Below are 23744 nucleotides of genomic sequence, written 5' to 3' on the forward strand. Positions count from 1 at the left end.
ACCGCTTGATCCTCACTAGGGTCGCGGGGGGTGCTGGAGCCTATCCCAGCTGTCTCCGGGCAGCATTTTATTTAGTATTTTTTTTAATCTTATTTTTGACAATGTCTGTAAATTTAGTTTCCTGCTCTTAATTGTAAATGCATACTTGATGGTTTTAAATGCTCCTGAAATTAAGTGCTGCCTGACGAGCCTATATTGTGTTAATGTGACGTCACTGAAGGCCTACGGTTGAAATGTACGGCCCGCCACTGCATTTTATGTTGCCTTACTTTAAGTTAGAAGTTAGAATGGAAACAAATACAACTCACTTCCAAGTCATGTAAAGTAATGAGTGCTGCGTTTGATTAAAAAACAACAACAACAACAATCTGTGCCCTGCATACATAAAGATATTTTGCATTTCATATTATAATTCAATACTGGGCTCTAGCTTTCAGTCAGGGGTGTAAAACTGCGTTTAATCATTATCATTCAAGTCGGCATATTTTAAAACAAATTGATTTTGTAATCAGAAGTCAAGCAAATATTTTAGTAAACGATTGTTCAATTTGAAGGAGGGGAAATTTGGTGAAAATAAATGCTTCGAAAACCACTTCACATGAATACATATTTTATGCCAAAATGGAAAGCACAAATCCATTTAGCAAGAAACAGGAACTCGAGAAGATTATCTGTTGTGGGCCACATAAACTGAGCGTCAAGTTTGACGCCTGTGGTTGAAGCCGTTTTGAAATGTGAAATTCATGCAGACATTTTAGCCTCAGTACAAATCCCTCTCAATGGACCATTGTCATCACACCATGCGAAACTAAAAAGAACATTTGATAACTTTGACATTAGAACTGACAAAGTCCAAACACATTTTGTCAAAAGGGCTCATTGTGAGCTTCCATACAAGTGCCTTCTTTGAGTTATCAGCTAAAATAGTTCCATGGATATTAACGCATTCGTATGCAGTAAAAGGCAATTTTACTGGAACCTGGCTTTCACACCAACAATACATACAGTATTTATATATATATATATATACACACACACACACACAGATACACTTGACACATGCCACAATGGACGACAATCTTCCCTGCGAACGTTTTCCCCAAAGCTTCCGTCTCAAATGCCTCGTTTCCAATTTTCCTGCGCGTGTAACGAGGCGCTGTCAAACGACGTGTGGAGCTTTGGGGCACAGAGAAGATTTTCACAGTTGAGTGTGGCGTCAAAAGCCAACAAACCAGAGCAAGGCGATTTAACTTCACCTAAGAGGCAACACGTATATGACGTGTGAAACTGTTCCTCATGTCCCAATTCCTTGCATAACAAATTTCATTACTGACTGTAATGTATGGAAAGTCATTTCAGCATTTATTGGATATCTTCGTACTTGTGTACTACATGTTCTCAATCGTAAATATATTCAACACAGTTGCAGAGAGACTAGTCATCTGTTACTCGTAATTTTTGCATGACTTTTCTGCATCCTAGTAGGACAGCTACGTTACCAGTGAAGCAAAACAAAAAACTCGTTGAAAAAGAACTAGATGTTAGCGAATGGAATTTTGCTAGTTGTATTAGCAGCAAGCGGCTGTCAACTAGTTATGTTTTACCTCACTTAGGAACATGTCCAACTACTGTGCAGAACTTTTATACAGTAGTGGAAAAAGATGTTACGAGTGCACCAAATTTTCAAACTAGCGAGGACAAAGAGACCTTTGCTGGACAAAGAGTGTGATGCTGAACAAATGCTCAAATGGCTTTCCATGCATGATGCTGCAAGTACAAGTTAGCTGGAGATGTTGCTTTCCTGAATGAGTGCGGCTTTATCGAGCTGATGAAGCCACACGGTTCCGTCGTTTCCTAGCCGCGCGAGCAAAGTAGCATGAAAGACTTGGCACTGATCTCCAGTAAAACACGAGTACAACAGCATGGAGAAAGATCCTTCGGTGTGGCAATCACCATTTAGTTTTTCCTACTTTGTCCTAAAGAGAAGTTCACCTTGCTACAGCGTGACAGCACAGATGTTTGTTGCATTTGGTATTTGCTGCATTCACTTGCTCGGTCCTCCTCTCCAAAGGTTAGTAAGTGCAAATGTTGAGTGCTGGCAGAGATTGCATCGGATTGCGAAAACGGCGGTCCGTTTACTTCCCGCTGGTGTTGATGATGTCCTCGTACTGCGGCGGGGGCTCCGTCTCCACATGGACGTCGGCGCGGCCCACCGCCTCCTCGTACGACGGCGGGCGGTCGGCGGCGCTCCCCCGCGCGGACGCCGCTTCTGCGCCCAGGTACCCCGCGGGGCTGCTGTGGGCGCTGAGTTCTGAGCGGTCGTCGTGGTGATAATCCCGCCCCCAGTGGTCCGTGGAGACCACCGACAGCACGTGGTCGTGGTGAGAGTGGGCCAGGCCGGGGCTGCGCTGCGAGCGCTTGCGGGAATGGCAGCAAAACACAATGACAGCGACAGCCACCACGATGAAGACCACCGTCAGCAGCGGCACGATCAGGTAGAGGGAGTGCACGCCGCCCACCACCGACTCCAAACCTCCCGAAGGGCTGCTCTCGCGCACGTATTCCTCCCAGAAGCGCCTCTGCCCACAACCACAACACACGTTAGGACTACCTGGTAGCAGCAGGCCCACCATTGAGTTACATTGACAACTAGGGTCTTTCTGATATAGTTTTTATTTAGGCTGATGGTCATTCTGATATTTGGCAGAACAATATGACGATAATCGTTTAATCGGCTGATGGGCATATTGTTGGGACTCTAAGTCACACTTTTTTCAGAGTTTGGCTGGCTACGCAACTCAGGTGCGACTTATGCATGTTACAATTAGAGCTCGGACTGGCACCCAAAATCTGCGTTCTCGGCAGTGAACGAGTTCTGAGTGAGGTCGAAATTTCCCCTTCTAACTTCAGAAAAGCTTCGCTTTTTAGTTTAAAAATGGACAGATTTCGAAGCTTTTTCCTCCCCACATGTTGATACGAGCAAGCAATTTTATAGCTGACTTTAACTCGAAACACACGTCTGTAGCGATCTGCATGCACTTCATAATCAACATCTCTGGTAGAGTCTGTTGTATTATATTCAAATTGTTAAGGTGTTTGTCAAGCAGTTACACAAATATTCCACCAGACGATTTGCATAGCACAGTTGTGTGCTGTTATACTGCAGCACCTTGAGATTCGTGGTTTTGTTGTCAAAATGTACACTGAGTAATCATTTCCTGCTGTATTATTGTCATCACAATTTGCCCCTTCGGAGGTGGGAAAATGTTAAATAAGCACACACAAAAAAAGCTTCAAATATTAAAAAAGGTTTTGAGGTATATGTCCAAACAAAGTTGTGGGTGATTTGGGGTATGTTGGACTTGAGCGATTCATTCTATATTTCCTCCAATAGCCATTGGGGTAATTTATTCATTCAACTGCAAACATTATTGAGTGTTTGTTTGATTTAAGACAGAGTAGATGTCATGATTTGATGCAAAATAAATTAAAAGGGGTCAATGCAACATGTGTCACAGTGCCCGTTTCTGAAATACTTCTCTTCTGAATCATGACATAACAATATGGGACCAAACAATGTCCTCAAATGACGTAACCGACATGATTGTGTGCCTTGAGTGACACGATCCAGCTGACCAGCTGCCAACAATAGTTGAGAGCAAATACAACCCGACAACCACCACGCACCTGGCTGTTCTTCCTGCTGTTAAAAATCACTTCCTGGAACAAAACACATGCACGTCCATATCGTAGGAACGGCAGTGTAGGATTCTATATCGTGACATATGAAGCCAAGGCACCTAAAATGCAGGTCAGGGTTCAGACAAAATTCCACAATTAAAAACACAACATTACATGGGAAGCAACTTCTAGTGAGAGCCCTGGATGAGTTGATCTCACCAAGCACAAGAAACAAGTGTTTTGCTTTGCCTCTACTTTCTTTTGGCTGATATTAACACTGAAGGATAGCATCCATTTTCTATTGTGCATGTCTTTTTCGGGTCGCGAAATAGATGAGAATTCGCCAAGTACAGTATTCATACCTGTGGGCAATGAAGAGCCTTCAAATTCAACTACCCGAAGCCAGTTTTTGGAATGTGGGAGGAAGTAGAATCCTGTGATGGCCAAGAGCAAAGGTGCGATGCTGACCATATTACAGGAAACGGCCCTCATTCCCACATACTGGAGCAGTAGTGGAGTGTTGACAGTACAACTCTTTGGTGGCCGCTGGGCACAATAAGCCTAATTTGACTAGAACAACAACAATCACATGACTGCCGTTTAATGACGTAACCACAAAACTGCGCAATTAGCTTGGTCTGTTTCAGTCGAAGTAGTAACTGGCACACTTTCTCTCCTGAAGAGGATGGAGACAGTCGATAATCTCTTTCTAATTAGCAAGGATGATGCGCTTGTTTGCAGTGAACAAACTCTGTATTCGTAAATTAATCAAACAGCTTGTTTACTGTCAACTTTAGCTTCCGCAGACATGTGACATCATACATGCTGTGATCATAGCGTCTCTGAACCACTGGTGAAAGGAGACTTTCTTTGCTCTCTCATTTTTGACCGCAAGACATAGGTAGGAATAGTTATTACAATTATTGTATTATTGTTTTGTGTTATGCTTTTGGTTGTATTATTTTCATTATTTTATGTGAAATGTTCTGTAAAGTGCTTTGTTAGAGCGGCAGTGAAAACGCTATATAAATAAAGATGTATTATATCATCATCATCATCTCACCGTCTTGTCGTCATTTTCAAAAGCCTCGCGGGCCTCCTCGTAGGTGCAGATTTCCTCGCGGCACTCCCTTTGGATGTTGCCCTGCTTCATCTCCTCCAGGAGGAAGTTGGCCCTGGGCAGCCGCCGCAACACCGAGTGGGCCGCGTCCACCGGCAGGAACACTGAGGTTGGATCATGCATGGTGGAGAGAGAGAGCGGAGAGATTTTGCAGTTTGTGAGAAAATGCATGAAAAAAAAGTGGCGGCGGTTGCATGTAAGCAACCCGGCGAGGGGTAACATGCGGGGAGGAAGATGAGAACAAAATTAAGCAAAGAAAGTGCAAAGGAGAATGTGGCTCACGGAGAACAAAAGGAGGATAGAGACACAAACAAAAAGAGGAAGAGTGGCAGGGGCACTAACGGAAACAAACCCTACGCGGTGCCCACTTTTTCTGCACACTAACAAGAGCGACTTTAATTTTGGCACTGATCCCGGGACAAACTGTTGGGATGAACTTGATGTGACAAAGGTGCTCGTTTCTCACATCTCTATGGGAACACCACATGCCCTGCCTGCTGTATTACTTTCTTAACAAGCCATGAGATCCATGTGACTCAAAGACTTGATCCAAAAACAAACACATGATGCATGAAAATGGGACACTCATAAAAGGAAAAAGTGCAATTGCATGTTGAATGTAAAAAAAAACAGCAAGTACTAGCTGCATGTTTGACAAACATTGATGAAAACGGACACATTATAAATGAAAAAGCTACTGTGATCTAAGAAAATATAAGCGATGGAGTCATGGGAGTTTAGAATGTACAATGTCAGCAAGCTTACCACTCCCCATGCTTCCTGTCAGTCTCCCCCCGAGTTATCTGCAAAGAATAAACAACATTTTTCAACTTGCTGATAAAAGTCAGACAATTATTTACTGTGCTGCCCTGTTAAAAACCTCTAACATTCTTCCTCTTAAGCATTTTGTTTTTACCCTCCAGAAAACCAACTCATTTAAAGTGGGAAGAGTGTCGCACTTGGACATGCGATAATAAATTATGGTAATTAACAGGAATAACCCGCGACCCTATGGGGGACTAGGAAAATAGATGGAACCGTTGGTAATAATGATACGATGTAATCATTTGGAGAAAAGTGCCGTCACTGTTGGCCGGGTGAGGCATCTATCGTCCCCGTGTGACTGACCAATGGCGGCGGCTGTCCACGCTTGTTCATGGGCGGCTTCGGGGAATCGCAGAAGACGAAAACAGCCACCAGGAGCAGGCGACAACACAAACGAAGACAACTACGAGCTCTTTGGTTTTCAAACTGGGAGTAAACAAAAGATGCACCGCAGCTGGTTGGTTGGCTCTCTAAACGCCGTTACATAAATGCTGTCGGTCTCGGCCCGTCAGCTTGCATCGCAAAGAGGGGATGAGGCTAGCTAGCGCCCAGTACATGACAACCAATCAACCGTGGGGGATGATTTGGAAAGCGGACGTCAAAACAACATAGTCCCGCGACTCAAAACCCGATATATGTCATTCGCAAACCACCTCATTTATAACTTCATGTCAGTTAATACATCTGAGGATAGTAGTCAAAATCACTTACCGTATCCGTTGGCTAGAATGCGCATTTACGATTGCCAAATCTCGTCTGCGCCCCTCTCGCACTGACCGTTGCTATGTTCAGTGCGCATGCGCATAGCTGTCTTTTTGAGGCGTCCGAAGAACTGATCCACTGTGATCATTAAAGGCACAGAAAAGCGCTCAAAACTATCCTGGCATCACTGTAACGATCGTCTGTCACATATATTCAAACGCTTGGCAAAAAAAGTAATATCATAATCAGAGCCTAATGACGTGTGACTGTTTTTCACCTTCCTGCGTTTCAGAGAGCGAGAGAGAGAGAGAGAGAGAGAGAGAGAGAGAGAGAGAGAGAGAGAGAGAGAGAGAGACACGCGCACACACACACACACACACACACACACACACACACACACACACACACACACACACGCACACACACAAACGCTTACTTGCTTAGCGATGACGCGTATGGTCCATTCGGCCTGAAATAGCGGCCCGACCGGTCCATAAAGCAGGCCAACCAAATTCTCGCCGTGCCAGGTTCGACACTTTGGGCTACTAGGTCTACCAAAAGTACTTTGTTTATTGATTTTGATACAACCCGCGGACCAAATTTGCGCCTCCGAGCGGTCCACCAGGACATTTTACATCGGTCAGATATGTCATACGAGACCGGCGGTGAGCCCGTGCGTAATAATACTGGATGGCCTTTGGAAGTGATGCTCACTATTGAACAATTGACACTATGACATGGGCAACCATTTATCAATACATTTATAATTGCAGTAGCAATTTGCAGTGGTGTAAAACTGCGAAACGATTTGACTTAATCTTTTAACACCACGTCAACCATGTCACAGTTAGAGATTATCAAAACTAGCAATAAAACGGCATGAAACTGTGCCATGTACATCATCATAAAAAATGTTTCAACAAAATCATACTCACTGAAGGTCATTGTTAAATGTATTCATGTGTGCAGAATCTGATGGCCAAATGTGTTTTGCTCGTTGAGGTTGCCTCTATGAAGTCAAAAGTGTTGCAGATGGTAAACGTGCTGGGAGACTACATTGAAAAAAAAAACAAAGCTTGTATCTGTATTAGAAGTCCTTATACAAAAATTCACCTTATTTATTGAATCACCTCTTGTTTTATATGTCAAGATGACTGCTGTCAAAGGGGTCATTAAAACAACAAAGGTTGTGCCCGCCTAAGACATTTGTGCAGTATCGTCAAGCGCAGTTCTCCACCCCTGAAAAGTATCACATCCAATCATAGACTTGTTATCAGATACACATACATACCATGAACACATGGTAGTGTTACTGAAATTGATCATTAGAAAATGGTTGTAAAAGCCCAACAATTCCTCCTGCTGGTTTGCCTAATGTTGAGTGCATATTCTGGATGTGGTGTAGACTGAGTATATCATTGGGTGACATTAACCTTTCAATAAAATGTTTCTTTATGCTGTCAAGGCATCTGCCTCATGGATCTGCCTATAGGCATCCCTTTCTATGTGCATACAGTATTGATACATTACTTCTAACAATAAATCAATCACAATTTCTGTATTTTGTTTTATCTTCATGTCTTACTGCATGACACTAGAGATATCAAATAGGTATCCGGTATAGTGTCAAAGTCATCTTACTTAAAAGTGACCTAATTGCAGCAACCAATAGGAGAAGAGCAAGCATGACATACATGAAATATGGTCACCCTAGCAACGACAGTCAGTCACAGTCAGTGGAATGGTGACAACGAGTCCGGTATCTACTTAAATGTCTTTGCACTCTCCCCCCAACCTATAGGTCTATTTTAGGAAAATATCCAAATTAGCCAAGCCATTATCCAGGTCAGTAAGATCTTTTTCTTTTCTTGTTTTGATAGTTACATTTGTTGAAGCACAACAATAACATTTTTTTTAACAATTGTGAAAACAATACAGTTGTAAAAGTGCTCATCTTATTATGTTCAGGCCTAGTTTACACGCCCCTTGACTTCATCTCTCAACACTGCATCACATCTTTCACCTAGGTCCGAGGCTTTTCCCCTCTCACATTAGCTACTGAGTTCCACGCCACTGGCTGCTTATTGACTGCTGTGGAAAAGGCAAGAGTTGCTCGTTTGCATCATGATAATTTAGCTTTTCCTTAATGTCCTCTGTCAGTTAATGGAAGGACTTCTATCTCAGCAGTGACAATTTGGACGAACCACAAACCAGCTTCTGCAAATATATGATGGCATCATTTGTATGTGTGGTATAGCTCCGCAGAAGATTCCAAGTTTCCTTTATCAACCTATTTCAAAAACATAAGAGCAGATCACAGCAATCCCAAAATATTACATTGATGTGTCCCCCTGTGGCCAGTAAGCATCATTACATAAAATGTATGCGGATTCCACACATGTTGAGAATCGGACTGAATTTGAGCCTTTTTTTTTTTTTTTTACAATCAAAATGAACAAAAACACGATTGTCATATCTCCCTGAATCATCATTTGAATCAATTAATTTGTGGTATGTGTGAGATGTGTTAAGATGATTTTTCATCCCAAGTCTGCTAAGAAAACAGCTGGACCATGAAAGGCAAATGTTAATGCTTATATTCTTCTGGATCAAATTTGGCAGAAATAAAAACACCTCAAGTGTTATTCTTTTGGTCAAGGGGCGCTTATGATGCATATTGCCCCACTGGTATTTAAAAGAAGAATGGCTTGCTCACAGACACATTTTCAGAAATAGGGAGAAGAAAGATTTACTTGCTTGTGTAATGTTACCAGTGAACATTCATTTTCCATTCAAACTACAGTACTTCATAACTTATTCCCCCTGATGAAAATATGCACGGAAGCTAGTCCCCCACCATTACCCCCTCCCTCATACATTCCCTTGATTCACCGTCTTCATTGTTTATGTCTTGTGACCTGTTGTAACCGTCATATGCTTATGCTGGAGTTTTTTTGCCTCACTCAAATTATCCTCAAAATGAGGGTACTAGTGCAGCGTGTTATACCGGAGACAAATTCCTTGTGTGTTCTATATACTTGGCCAATAAAGATGATTCTGATTCTGATTCTGATTGGAGTGTGGGTTTTTTCTCCCTCTCTCCCTCCCCTGTGGTTTCTTTCTGACCTTCGGGTTGAGTGAACGCTGGCGCGTTTTGGCTGCCGCTGCTCAAACCGTATTGTTTTGTGTTTTTTGTTATTGTAAAGTGTCCTTGGGTGTCTTAAAAGGGGCTTATAAATAAAATGTATTATTATTATTATTTTGGAATGAACGTCGTTCCTAGTCAATATAAAAATATATATACCGATATATATATATCCATCGTTGTTTTACATATTATATATTTTAACGATGGAAAAGCTTTTGAAATAATTGATCTCACTTGTATTTTTATTTCACAAAATCCTGGCATTTCAACGGGGGTGTGCAGACTTTATATATCCATGTTATTGAGTGGGCGCTAGGACCTACGGGGGCCAGTGCGCGACTCCGCATTTTATTTCAGCGCTTTTGCTCTCTTCAGTCAAGAGCACAAGTGGCAAGCGCGTCCTCCGGAGTCGGGCTATAGGCACCGAGCATCTCCCGATTCTAACGACCATAACACGTAGTTTTGACGGCAGAATACCACGACTTGAACTCGTATATGTTTTGCAAGTCAGCACAACGAGCACTCCCATGCTCTTTTTGAAGGACTAAGACACCTTAGTGATGTCTTCATCCGTGAGCGGGACAGAGGAGGTGCACGTGTCGGCGTTGACGCCCCTGAAGTTGGTGGGGCTGCTTTGCGTCTTCCTCGCCCTGTGCCTGGACGTGGGAGCCGTTCTGAGCCCGGCGTGGGTCACGGCGGACGACCAGTACTACCTGTCCTTATGGGAGTCCTGCTGGAAGCCCGTTAGCTCGGCGGAGTGGTCCTGCAACAGCACGCTGGCTACGGGTGAGCGGCGCATTGAAAGTACTTTGGGTATTGTTGTATTAGAAAGTCAAATCAAGGCTGTATTCATATTTAAATGACGCAAAGGGTGCAAGGATAACAAAGAGACTCTGATAGAAAATGTGCAGATAGTTTTCTGGTGGTGACAATTATGGAAGATCGGCCACGAGAGACTTGTAAATGACTTGAAATCATTTGCGAGTTAATTTCAAATGTTTGCACATGAAAGAGAAGAGTGCACGATAGGCAGCTCACGTGGGAAATAAACTTGCCTTTTTTTAGGGTGAAATCAAAGTCTCGTGAGTGGGACAACTTTGGATTTAAATGTGTTCTAAACTTTTCGTTCAATATTTATCTTGGGAATGATGTGGGAATTCATAGGGGCCAAGTAAAGCTCCAGCTGGGGTTTCATTTGGCCTTTTGTTACTCACAAAATGAGCCTTTTGTGTTTCTCCTCACTGGCCCACAAGCGAGGGCAACTCCGCGTCTGAGGTCTCCCCCCAGAGATCCAGATGCCTGGAGATTAGTAACCTGGGAAACAAGTGCAGCGCTCCAGAAATGCCAATTTCCCCTCTGTGAACGAAGCCGCGATATGGAGTTGTCACTTGAAATGCAATGCATGGAGGAATGTCATGATAGCAGATTATAATGCTCCTTGTATCAAAAATGTATCTGGTGTGTACGGTGGCTCGATCATTACACTTGAAATCAATTGATGTAGCAACAATGTAGCAATTCCTGATAGGCAGGTTGTGTCTGTGTTTTTTTTGTTGTTGTTGCAAATAATGTTGTAATTTTGTTTCAAGAAATGCTTTCAGAAAAGTGTGGTGTATGTACCAGTGATGGAAAAGACCAAAAATATGATGATGACCATAGAAGAAGAACTGCTCCTTGTTGCCACATTGGAAAGTGGTGCATGCGATTCTTTTCTGGCTGTTCACCATACGGGGAAAGGGATGATAAATTGTCAAAATCTTTAAAAAAGGAAAATGGAATGTTGCTTCCACCCCATTTGTTAGAAAGTGTGCCTCACAGTTCGAATCTTGAGTCCGGTCATCCTGTGTGAAGTTTGTATATTCTTCAAGTTTTTGCTATTCGGGTTTCATCCCACATTACAAAATGTTAGGTCAGATTTAAATAGTCTTTTTTTTTTAAATCACAGTGTTTCAAGAAATAATGAATTTGTTTTTAAATATTTGAACGAGTTCAATTTATAAATATTTTAGGATATGTGGATGTATTGTTTTTATTGAATATTGTACACTTTATTAAAGTAATGACAATTTAAAAAATAATTACGCTTGTAAATCATTAATTTGATTGCTTGTAAAATTTATTTTGCACAAAACGTCTTTTATATAAACCCTGCATGAATTATGAAATCTCCTTTATTTATACTAATTCCATTTCATTTTATCATTTTATTAAATAGTGATGACCTATTTCATAGACTTGTATGAATAATGTTGACATGTTTCTTACGCGGTGCAGGCTTTTCTGATGACAGTTAGACCGCCGCGGCATTCATCATTTGTAGTTTGTCATTCGTTCTTCTCGGTAAATTTTGGAAATCTAAACAAATGGCCAATGTTCAGGAATACATTGTGTTCTCGACCTTGAAGGTTGTACTGCATCCAAACTCATCTGGCAGTCCTCTCATTTCCAGTGTTTTTGCCTAGGTTTGGACTTTAGCAGGGAGCCAGGAGCAATGTTTTTGTTCGCCTGACAAACTGTTGTCTTCCTGTTTAAGAGTGGACTAACAGAGGGTCACGCAGGCCACTTTCTTTCTCTCCTCCGGTGTAGACAAAAAGTACACTGTGGTGCCCACTTAAAGATATGTAGCCTTTCCGTCGGCATACCAACAACAAACACTCAACCAGCCATTTCCTCCGCGCGCCCGAGTTTGGGTGGATTATTGATTTGAATCCTAGTCCAGTAATCAGACTCGACAGTCCCTCATGTCCCACCAATATTCGCCCCTTGGTGTCACGCTTTGGGCATTAAATAAATCCTGTTATTTTGAGACACTGGCTGCCCACTCAGCGGTTTAAAGCTTCAATCCAGAGTATTTAGCAAAAGGCAGAGGGGACTTTTTGTTCTCAAGTGTTCACAAAAAGTAAAAGATTCTATTTTTAGATGATACAGCTTGCTCTGATCTTCATATCGGCCCACCAAATATTAAAGTTATCAAGAGTCCTATTATATGTGTTGCATTAATTTAGCCTTTTTTAAATGTTTTTTTTAAGTTAACATTTAGAAATTTGAGTTTACAATCCCCCCACAACAAAACCTTTTTTTTGGTCATATTAGTTAAAACTGTCACTATGACCTTACAATAGCACATGAGACAGTAATCTGTGGGAAGAAAAAAATATATGGATAAAATTCAGTTCTCGTTGGTCAAATCTGCTGCTAAGTGATTTCAGTGCCTTAATTGTTTACAAAATTAAGATGTCTTTATTGTTCGTGCTTTTATTTATTGTATTGTCATTTATAAGTCTATCACCGAGATGGGTCATTTCAGTTATTTAAAACAAATCTGCCATTTCCTTCTCATCTTTTCACAATAAACAAATATCAATCATTATTTTTTGCACTGAAATATATATGGAGCCAAAGCCTCCAAGAAACACAACCAAAACCGATATTAGACTTTAATGTTTTGTTGCACCGCTAATAGTTCCATCCATCCATTTTCTGATCCGCTTTATCCTCATAAGGGTCGCGGGGGCGTGCTGGAGCCTATCCCAGCTGTCTTCGGGCAGTCGGCGGGGGACACCCTGAACCGGTTGCCAGCCAATGGCAGGCCTCTAATAGTTATATACTATATATGTGAATGAATTTGCTCATCTAAAATTGAAGTGTGGCCCCCTCGAGCACTTAAAGTTTGCCCACGCCTGCTTTTGACACAAGGAGGAATGTGTGATGCGCAAGTAAGAGAGTAGAGGCTCTGTGTGTGTGTGTGTGTGTGTGTGTTTATCAAGCGAGTGTGACATGTGCAGATGAATGTGGAGACGATGTGCGAGCTGGTCCGTCGTGTCATTTTTGCTGCTTTTGGTTCTGAATTTTTAACCCTTTCAGGGACAGCGGTTATGACAGTGGACAACTTATCGTTTTATCAGGTTACAGGGCGTGTTATGTCAGCTATCCAGAAGGGTTAAGGGTTCGATGTGGGCTGCTATGCTTAATTGACCAACTTCCTGTTTATTATGCGACATTGGCGTGTGTGTGTGTGTGTGGGGGGGGGTGCATGTGCATGACAGTTAGACTTAAGGCTCTTCAATGACACACATCTTGGGCCTTTTTGTTTTGTGTGCAAACAAAAACAAAACTAAATTGGTGCCCAAGAGGGCTTTATTTTCCCTATAACTCAATGTTCAGATTGGCTCTTGAGTTGGGTATCTCCTTTTCCATCTGTCATCAGACCAGCTATAGATTAATGGTTTGGCACTTTCTCGCTTGTCAAGCCTTTAAGCGCTCGAGCTCTTGCTGTGTGAGTCTGTTCCAAATGTGAAATGAGAGCATCCTGCGCGCTGATAAGACTTTTGCTTGACGCTGCAGTTTGGAGACATGATGGAGCTGTAGGCACCAAATTGACCCAGAGAGGAGAATGCTTGAGCTATGCCAAAGTATTGGGACACGTGGCCGGAAGCGGAAAAGTGACATTTTCCAGCTATGCAGTAAATCCTGGTCCATCGCTGGTTCCGGGTTCAAGGTCCCTCTATATCGCGGATGAAATGTATTTATTTATTTTCTTTTTGCACAATTTATGATTATAGTCGTTTTGATCACTATACCATTCACATTTCAAAGCCCCGAGTTCACGTCATTCATTTTCCATTTGCCTAGATTACGCTGACGATTACTGAATGGGAAATCCTCATTCACCCTGTTTTGTCGGCCTAGAGCTGAAAGTTCATTTTATGCAGGTTATGTTTTAAGCAATATTATAGTGTCTTTAAATGTTACATACAATAAGTGCTAAAAGAAGGTTAATGGCCATTGAGGGGGTTCTCGTTTTACGAGGATCCTGTCATATGACACTGCCAGATTCTGAACAAGGTGCAATGAACTCGTTCTCACAGTGGATTAATCACGTGGCACACAGAGGCACACCCAGTTACCACTTACCGTTCCAGTTTTCATGTGGTTGTTTCATATTCATGGCCTAGAAGTGTTTTTAACCTACAACTATTTCTGTCATTATAACTGTCCCATTGTGCTAACGTCAGTTAGCAATAGACTATAGCACCATAGATCCTCTATACAAGTAAGTGTAAAACCTTTCACTAAGTACCGCTCACGTGTCTACGTCAACAGCAATGATACCTGTGTGAAAGGGTACACACATCGAATTAAAAAAAACAATATACAGTAGACTAGAAAAATACAGATAGGGAAGTGAGGAAACTCAACCGGCTTGTCATTCCCGCTTGTCTTGCCGTTTCTGATTTTCTTCTTTTATTTTATAATTTATTTTGCTGCGTTTGGCTCGTGAACAGTCCATCAAACAAAGTCACTTGGGGGAGTCTCCAGATTACTCTAATGAGGGCAGGCAAGATAGAAAAGAGATGAATGGATCTTTTAATTCCGTATCATATTGTCATTGGAATTTTTACCGCGAGAATCCTCCCAAACCATGCACTTTCTGAGTACCCACCGTCTACCGTTGGCATTGTTGGCAGAGTTATAGTGTAATAATAACTTGGCTTTGTACAGCACCTTTCAAGGGAGCCGAGGGCACTTTTAAATGGAATAGAATCGAGAACTACAAAGCATAAATAGGAAGCCAGCGCTTCTGGATGAAAACGGATTATTCCACAATTCCGAAACAATATTTATACAATTCAGTGTCTTTCACCATTGACGGGTCATAACACCTCAGGGTCTAGCCACTTAGACTTCACAGTGACAGGGTAGGTCCCTCGGTACTGGGGGGCTCATGTTATTGTAAACCGGAGGGAAGGAGTGCTCTGCTTTTTGTGGGCTTACACTTAACATCCTGTGTTGACAGAGCCAATTATAAACATTAAATGCTGAACCATATTTGGTCAAAAGTGCTTCATGTTTGTTTATATTTCAAATGCTTGGCCCCCCCTGGTTTCTCTCCGACAAGACTTGGGAACTCCACTTTAAGCAGCTTACGTTCTCTCAATTTGCCGGTGGAGGTTTTAATCATTTTCTGCCTGAACAGAACGGATATATTCTTTGGAACAACTCCATGGCCTCCATAACAATCAATTGAAGTTGATTCAAGTCTTTCATGAGCTTTATTTCTTTCAAGACACTTTTCTTGAAATGGCTTCCTGCACCTGTTTACAGCTCTCCTCTTTCTTCAGTGCAGACCAAGACCATTATCGGAGACTTCCTCTACATCTCAACAGTTAACAAGCCATGGATAATTAGGCCTGTAAAGCAGCACCTCGTCGACACTTTGCCGCTATACATGGCCAACATGCTATATGCACTTTGTGGCCAAAGCATTGGGAGCGCCAGCACTGTGAAACACGATTCAACACAAGGGCTGCATGCGCTGTGCAGCTTAAGTTGTGAGATGTGTTTCTAATATTTTGCCATGCTCATACAACCAAATTATTAGGACATACATGTTGTTAAATGAAGAGCTCCTCAAGAGTATCAGGTATGCAGGTATCACCTTAATGTACGAGAAGATTTTGCAAACTTGTCTATACTAAGGATTTGGTGTGGGAAAAAAAAGATCAGCCTCATCTTGGTGAGAACTATATTTATGCAACGTGCAATCCCTCAGTCCCAAACAAACAGCATATTAAATCAAGCAATTAAACCAGAGAAAGGTAGGCCAGACGAAACAAACGTGAATGGAAAAACTTTGAATGCTTCCCACAAATGAACTGGATAATGTTAACCTTTTTGCAAGCCTAATCAAAGTAAAACTGTGTCATGTTTCACAAAGGCAAATAAAGGGTCAGTGGCCTGATTTCAAGTCGGAGAGCATGCTTTTCTGCTTTTCTTTTACTGAAGGCACATCTGAAGGCAGTGAGACTCAAAAACAAGCATAGAGAGATATTTGAGGGCAAATCGTTGGGTGGTTACAAAGTAGCGAAGGCAGTTAGTTACCTGATCTCAACTGCGGGGACAAAGAACTGTGAATAATCACCCCGTGGCAAAGGTCATCTCCTGATCCCAAACCACTAGAGCATGCTTTTCACTATGAAGACAAAAGCGGAGGAAGCACCTCCTATAAACAAGCACTGGGGACTTTTTGAAGGCAAAACTTGGAACACAGTATTCTTCATCGGCCAGCATCGTCACCTGATCTCAACCAAATCGAGCATGTTATTGAAGACCAACAAGCAGCAAGTGAAGGTGGCTTGAAGAAAACATCTCCAATTAGCAAACTCTGAATTTTGTCCTTTCTCGCTCTCCGGTCATTAGTCCTTGGGCAAGAAGCCACCTTTTTTACGCAGAACCCAGCCAACTGGGATAGTGCACAATGTGTATTTGGATCATGAAATGGATAATGACACAACTTTGCATGAAAAGTTTGCGTCAAGTATCCCAACATTCACCATTTATACAGACATGCTCTGTCATGGCTCTGAGAGTACCTCTGATCGGCAGAATGTGAGCGAGCGACCTCATCGCGCCATATCCGGCTGCGTGGCTTCCCATTTGGATTTCGCTTTCCAGTCAGGACAGGAAGTCGGGGTGGGATGTCAGGTTTTCTTTCCCTCCCTGATTGAAATGGCAAGAATGCTGCTGAGCTGGCATCTGTGAAGTGGGATAGATACTCATCATCTGAGTCACCTCAAAGCTGTGTTTTGTTTCAGTCTCTTTGCTGCACACATTGGCTCCCTGCATTGTAGCGAAAGCAACGTGTTCTTGTTCACATTTTCGCGTCGAAATGTTACAAAGCCATTTTTCTGTGTCACTGTGCAGACTGGCAGATCGCCACGCTGGCCCTGTTGCTGGGAGGGGCCGCGCTAACCCTGCTATCCGTTCTTGTGGCCCTCATGTCCCTGTGCTGCAGTTCTAGAAGTCGCTGCTACAAGCCCGTGGCCATCATGCTCTTCTCTGCAGGTACACAACTCGTATGAGATGTCACAGCTGGAAAAAGAAGCACGACAAAAAGTCCCTTAATTTGTGTTGATTGTCTTTCATTTTCATTATTCTATCAGGACACTTATTCAGGTATACTTTACAAATTGTCAGGCAATCCAATACTACTGATGCCTCAAAAAAAAATGAAGAAAAGATAATGACGCACTGTTTTGATTGACGCTCTCAAAGACTGATTTTTGTAGTAGTAACATTATACAGAAAGGTATTTTGAGACCATCTTGACCATCTTGTGTCACTTTAGAACAAACCCCATTACATTAGAAACAACTTTGAATTATGGAGGGTTATTTTGTGCCAAAAATGAAGCAATGAATTCATTCCAAAGAAAAAAAATCATTAATCGTGGCATGTTGGTCGCCTCACAGTTCAGAGGTTGTAGGATTGTATCCGGACCTTCCGGGGCACTATTTTTGTGTCCAATGCAAAGTGCAGTCTAATTGTGCTCACTCGTGGAATTTTCAACCTCGACTAAGCCACATCTTTCATGGGCCATATTTGACCCACATTTTTTTTTTAAGTCTCAAAAATGACTGTTATAAAAATATGTTTATTGTGTATACATGGTCGTTTTTTTTTCGGCTAAAACCGCCTTACTGTACATGGTTGTTTTTCTCAGCTAAAAATACCTTCCTATACATGGTCGTTTTTTTCGAGTTAAAATGCCTTGCTAAACAAGGTCGGGGGTTTTTTCGGCTAAAAATGCCTTACTGGTAATTTTTTCCCAGCTAAAAACGCCTTACTATACATGGTCGTTTTTTTCGGCTAAAAACGCCTTACTATACATCTTTTTTTTTGTTTTTTTTTTTAAAACGGCTTACTATACATGGTCGGTTTTTTTTCGTCTAAAAACGCCTTACTATACATGGTCGTTTTTTTGGGGCTAAAAACGCCTTACTATTCATGGACTTTTTTAAGCTAAAAACGCCTTACTATAGACCAGTGGTCACCAACATGGTGCCCGCGGGCACCAGGTAGCCCGTGAAGACCACTTGAGTAGCCCGCCAGTGCCTGGACATTGTGATTTGCTAGTAGAAATTATGATTTAAAAATGCAAACATTGGCAGTACTGTGAGACATTTCGAAACACGATCAAAGTCTGACAATTTAAATCATCAAGTATTAAAAATAACACATCCTCATATTATTGAAGGTATTTTGGACAAATATGTTATTTCAGACGTGTATCAATTTGGTAGCCCTTCACACAATCGGTACACATGAAGTTGCTCTCACCCTCAAAAATGTTGGTGACACCTGCTATAGACGGTCCCTTTTTTCAGCTAAAAACGCCTCACTATATAAATGGTTGTTTTTTTTTTCGGCTAAAAACACCTTACTAAACATGGTCGGGGTTTTTTTTGTTGCTGAAACCGCCTTACTACACATTGTCTTTTTTGGGGCTAAAAATGCCTTACAATATACATGGTCGTTTTTTTCAGCTAAAAACGCCATATTATCCATGGTTGTTTTTTGTTTTTTTTGTCTAAAAACGGATTACTAGACATGGTTTGGGTTTTTTCGGCTAAAAACGCCTTACTATACGTGGTCGTTTTTTTCGGCTAAAAACACCTTACTATACATGTTAAGAGTTTTTTTCGTCTAAAAAGCCTGACTATACATGGTCGTTTTTTCGGCTAAAAACGCCTTACTGTACATGGTCGTTTTTTTCGCCTCAAAACACCGTACTAAACATGGTCGTTTTTTTGGGGCTAAAAACGCCTTACTAAACATGGTAGTTTTTTGGGGGCTAAAAACGCCTTACTATACATGGTCGTTTTTTTTTCGTCTAAAAACGCCTTACTATACATGGTCGTTGTTTTGGCTAAAAACACCTTACTATATTACATGGTCGTTTTTTTCCATCTAAAAACGGCTTACTAGACATGGTCGGATTTTTTTTCGGCTAAAAACGCCTTACTAAACATGGACCTTTTTTTAAGCTAAAAACGCCTTACTATACATGGTCGTTTTTTTCGGCTCAAAACACCGTACTAAGCATGGTCGGGGTTTTTTTCGGCTAAAAACGCCTTATTATACATGGTCGGTTTTTTTGGCGCTAAAAACGCCTTACTATATAAATGGTTGTTTTTTTTCGGCTAAAAACACCTTACTAAACATGGTCGGTTTTTTTTCGGCTAAAAACGCCTTACTATACATGGTCGATTTCGCCTTACTGTACATGGTCCTTTTTTTCAGACTAAAAACGGCTGACTATACATGGTCAGGGGTTTCGTCTAAAAACGCCTTAATATACCTGGTCATTTTTTTTGGGCTAAAAACACCTTACTAAACATGGTCGTTTTTTTTTTTTTTTTTGTCTAAAAACGGATTACTAGACATGGTTGTTTTTTTTTTGCTAAAACCGCCTTACTATACGTGGTCGTTTTTTGGGGGGGGGCTAAAAACACCTTACTAAACATGGTTGTTTTTTTCGTCGAAAAACGCCTTAGTATACATGATCGTTTTTTTCAGCTAAAAACGCCTTACTTTATACATGGTCTTTTTTTCGGCGAAAAACACCTAACTATGCATGGTCATTTTTTGGGCTTAAAAACACCTTACTAAATATGGTCGTTTTTTACGTCGAAAAACGCCTTAGTATACATGGTCGTTTTTTTTATCGGCTAAAAACGCCTTACTATATACATGGTCGATTTTTTTTCGGCTAAAAACACCTTACTAACAATGGTAGTTTTTTTGTCTAAAACGGATTACTAGACATGGTCGTTTTTTTTCGGCTAAAAACGCCTTACTATACGTGGTCGTTTTTTTCGACTAAAAACACCTTACAATACATGGTTTTTTTTTCGTCGAAAAACGCCTTACTATACATCACTGGTGTCAATTTCATTTCACATGGTGGGCCACATACGGCCTCGGTATATGTCAAGTGGGCCGGACCATTAAAATGATACCATACTTTGCTATAAACAACCAAAACAATATATCTTTCCTTTGTTTTGGTATAAAGAAGCACAAGAACATTTGGAAAATGTTGACATTTAATGATCGTATCTTTTACAAAACATTTCATAAAGCACCTTACATTTCCTTCAACAAATGTGCAATTTACTTTTATCATTCATATATATTCATTGCAACTGATCCCACTGATTGTACAAACTTTAACAAGTAATTGGTATTGAAAAATATAGTCATGCACTTTATGAACAAGATTTATAAAGAAAGGAAGTTGTAAACCATTTACACGTGCATATAAAATCTAAATGTGATCCCTGCCTACACCTTACAAACTAAGGCGAGTGCTATTAAATGTGTAAATGTGAGAGTGCTATTGATAGCGTCTGCTGTCATGGGTCTGTCTCAGTGACGGACTGAGGCTGCTGTTGTCTTCTTCTCTGATCAAAACAGTGTCCCCTATCGGATACTCAATGAATTGCACCTCATTAAAAAATATTAATTCTGTCTTTTATGCATTTTTTCATTTTTAAATCATCCAGCGGGCCTGATTGAACCACCTGTGTGTGTGTGTGTGTGTGTGTGTGTGTGTGTGTGTGTGTGTGTGTGTGTGTGTGTGTGTGTGTGTGTGTGTGTGTGTGTGCGTGTGTGTGTGCGTGTGCGTGCGCGTGCGTGCGTGTGTGTGTGTGTGAGATGAATGGAATTCCGTATCGGTGTGCAATTGTAAAACAAGGCTGTGTGTTGAAAACATAAATCTGAAACTGCATTTAAGGGTGGCTCAATACTGGCTGGCCATATACGGACCGGAGTTGTAAATTTATTTCTGGCCCAAATACTTGACTCCACAACTGGCCCTCATCTGGTTTGCCAGAGTCAAGCCAGTACCTCCTTTGCCACTCCTGGGCCGTGTTCAGCCCACATGCATTATGCCAGTGCCGACTCAAGGCCAGCTGTGCCAGCTTCATGCCTAATCTGGGCCAGATGCCTTTGCTGACTGGGATGTTATTTGTTTGCGCCGAGGGCACAACGGGAGGGTAAAATTACTTAGTGCAACTATTAGCCTCTGTACCTGTGTAAAGCACACGTCAAATGTCATACCAGATTGTAAGATTTAATGGTGTGTCTAAATGACGTGACCTGTGAGTTTTCGTGTAAACAATGGCACTTTCCCACTTTCCTTTTCAGTGGTCCTCCAGACATGCAGCCTAGTCTTGTTCCCCATCAAGTTCATTGAGGCAGTCACTCTGAGGGTGTACCACGAGTTCAACTGGGGGTACGGCCTGGGGTGGGGATCCACCATTTTCTCCTTTGGAGGGGCCATCCTCTATTGCCTCAATTCCAAGAACTACGAAGACTACTATTAGATCATGAAAAAGAAGAAGAGGAAGAGGAACATCACACCGTCTTGGAACTTTCGGTCACACTGCACGATCACGGGGCAGAATAACAGCAAAAATAAATGATTTCAAAGACAGTACAGAGCTCCAGATGGATGCGAATTGGTGATGTTTTGCCCCTAAAATTTAAGACACTGAAACTAAAGCTTTCAGATATTCGCACATGTATGGCCAATAATTAAAAAAAAAAAATCTTGAATATGTTTGTTGCTGGCAAATTTCTACCCCACACGTCCATCTATTTATCAATAAACATGAGTAGAAGTGTGAATATTTACTTTGCAAGTCATTTTGTAATTCACGTGCGCCACTAAAATTTCTATTTACGTACACTCTGGGGTCACTCTGCTCCTAAAAAAAAAAAGGAAATCTGGAGCTCTGCAGAATTTTATGACAAACAATATGCACACACACATCTTTGGGATTTTGAATGAACGGGTGGGGAAAAGGAATCCACAATGTGACATTTAGAGCCAGATAGCTTGACTCAGACATTCTATGTAGACAAAAGTATTGGGCCATGTGTTCAGTGCACAGAGAGCAAATCAATCATTTGTGGCTTGATGTCAGACTTTTGTGGTTTTGGTTTATCACACCAATATGATCCACTTTTATCTTTGTGGAGAGGAAAGGTCCTTCCCACAACACTGTAAGCAATTGTCAAATATGTCTTTTAGATCAAGAATTCAGATTGAAGGAGCTGAGTCCAACTCCTGACTGATGAACTGAATAATAAGTGCATGTGTGTGGCTAATTTTGTCGACAAAGTGTATGTTTGCTATCCCTTTAAGTGGAGCTCCAGTAGGTCGTAGAATTAGGCAGGCAAATCTAGGGAGAACAGATGGATCCATTGACCCCATGTGAAGATGAATGGGTGGACTGAATCAACCAATCAGAGCAAGACAGAAAATAACAGGAGGAAATCTATTCCATTCCTCAATCAGGGGATAAATGGCTCCAGGAAGGAAACATGTCCTATTGAGATGACATCCTGAGGATGTCACAAATAAAGGGAGCCTAAGACAAAAACAAGGAACACCCAAGGATATACGACATTCCTTTTGGTCTTCTCACTAACTGCTCAGCAGCATCGTGTGACATGGGCAGGGGGTGGGGGGTAGGCTGGGGGGGTTGTATTTGAACAATTTAAAATCTGAACCAGCGGGAAGGAAGTTGATAGATGATCATGAGTGCGGGATCTTCCAATTACACACTTCCTCATGTGATGCCTCCTTGAGTTTGTGCTTTGTTTGTCAAAGAGGATCATTGTAGTGTACTGTATTTGTCTCCTGTGTATCACACCTCTGTATGAGATGCTCGGAGCAATGCTCAGTGTATGAAGATTTGTGTATTACAGTAAAGCAGTCAACTGGAAAACTGTACTTTCAAGGAGACACTTTCCACGGGGATTAATGATCACGATATGAGTTAAAATGAAGTGACAAACATCATGAACATTTTTTTAACACAACCGACGTAAATTGTTGTTACATGCCATTTTGTTGGACAGCACAGATTAAAAATAAAGACATTAAAATGTATTTTTCTGATTTTCTTTGCATGTTAAATCATGAGTTCAATTTCATATATACAATATAAAGACGATACAAATTTCCTTATATTTTTGATTCATGATATTTTGATTCACATGGAAATCAATCTATGGTCGATGCAGTCCATCCCATAAAGGTTCTTTTTGTTGCCAAGCAGGTCACGATCAGTCATTTAAAAATAAAACATTTGCGACTCTGTCTTTCAGGGACAGCGGTTACAACACTGGACAGCTTATCATGTTATCGGGTTCCAGGGTGCATGAAAGGGTGAATGGCCCTCACCAGTGGCTCAGAGATGCAAACTAACCTTTGGAATGGGATGCTAGTACTTCACTGTGCTTTCCTATGAGGAATTACATGGGTCAATGCCAAGAGCGAAATGTTGATTACGTGCAACATAAATATCATTTTGTTCGAGGGAGCTTCCTGTTGTGCTCCCAAGTCCTACTTGTGTTATCGTCGACTGGCTGACTGACGATAACCATGCACCGGGAGGTGAAGTGTTTCTCATG

The 23744-nt window shown here is 41.5% G+C and overlaps 2 protein-coding genes across 3 annotated transcripts; one reads left to right on the forward strand and one right to left on the reverse strand.

The window, feature by feature from the left end:
* Positions 1 to 425: 425 nt before the first annotated feature.
* Positions 426 to 6584, reverse strand: prrg1 (proline rich Gla (G-carboxyglutamic acid) 1). Of its 2 annotated transcripts, none has more exons than XM_052074208.1 (4): positions 6338 to 6584; positions 5567 to 5604; positions 4745 to 4905; positions 426 to 2579 (listed from the first exon to the last, which is right to left on the reverse strand). In XM_052074208.1, the coding sequence occupies exons 2-4, from the start codon at positions 5574 to 5576 to the stop codon at positions 2136 to 2138; spliced, it is 615 nt and encodes a 204-aa protein (XP_051930168.1). In that variant the 5' UTR covers positions 5577 to 5604; positions 6338 to 6584; the 3' UTR covers positions 426 to 2135. The 2 variants fall into 2 exon arrangements, with proteins under 2 accessions (XP_051930168.1, XP_051930170.1); XM_052074210.1 differs by lacking the exon at positions 6338 to 6584 and adding an exon at positions 5930 to 6265.
* Positions 6585 to 9835: 3251 nt separating this feature from the next.
* tmem47 (transmembrane protein 47) lies at positions 9836 to 23216 on the forward strand. The gene is made up of 3 exons (XM_052074397.1): positions 9836 to 10262; positions 17181 to 17321; positions 21468 to 23216. The coding sequence occupies exons 1-3, from the start codon at positions 10037 to 10039 to the stop codon at positions 21644 to 21646; spliced, it is 546 nt and encodes a 181-aa protein (XP_051930357.1). The 5' UTR covers positions 9836 to 10036; the 3' UTR covers positions 21647 to 23216.
* The last annotated feature ends 528 nt before the right edge of the window (positions 23217 to 23744 follow it).

Source organism: Hippocampus zosterae, chromosome 8, assembly GCF_025434085.1.
Source record: "Hippocampus zosterae strain Florida chromosome 8, ASM2543408v3, whole genome shotgun sequence".
In the NCBI taxonomy this organism is placed as follows: domain Eukaryota; kingdom Metazoa; phylum Chordata; class Actinopteri; order Syngnathiformes; family Syngnathidae; genus Hippocampus; species Hippocampus zosterae.

Excerpts from the sequence above, each read along its gene's own strand:
- prrg1 (XM_052074208.1), bottom strand. Across the intron at positions 2,580-4,744 it reads TTGAAAATGACGACAAGACG|AGGCGCTTCTGGGAGGAATA; the intron begins GTGAGATGATGA and ends GGTTGTGGGCAG.
- tmem47 (XM_052074397.1), top strand. The coding sequence starts at position 10,037 with ATGTCTTCATCCGTGAGCGGGACAGAGGAGGTGCACGTGTCGGCGTTG. Across the intron at positions 10,263-17,180 it reads CAACAGCACGCTGGCTACGG|ACTGGCAGATCGCCACGCTG; the intron begins GTGAGCGGCGCA and ends GTCACTGTGCAG. Across the intron at positions 17,322-21,467 it reads CATCATGCTCTTCTCTGCAG|TGGTCCTCCAGACATGCAGC; the intron begins GTACACAACTCG and ends TTTCCTTTTCAG.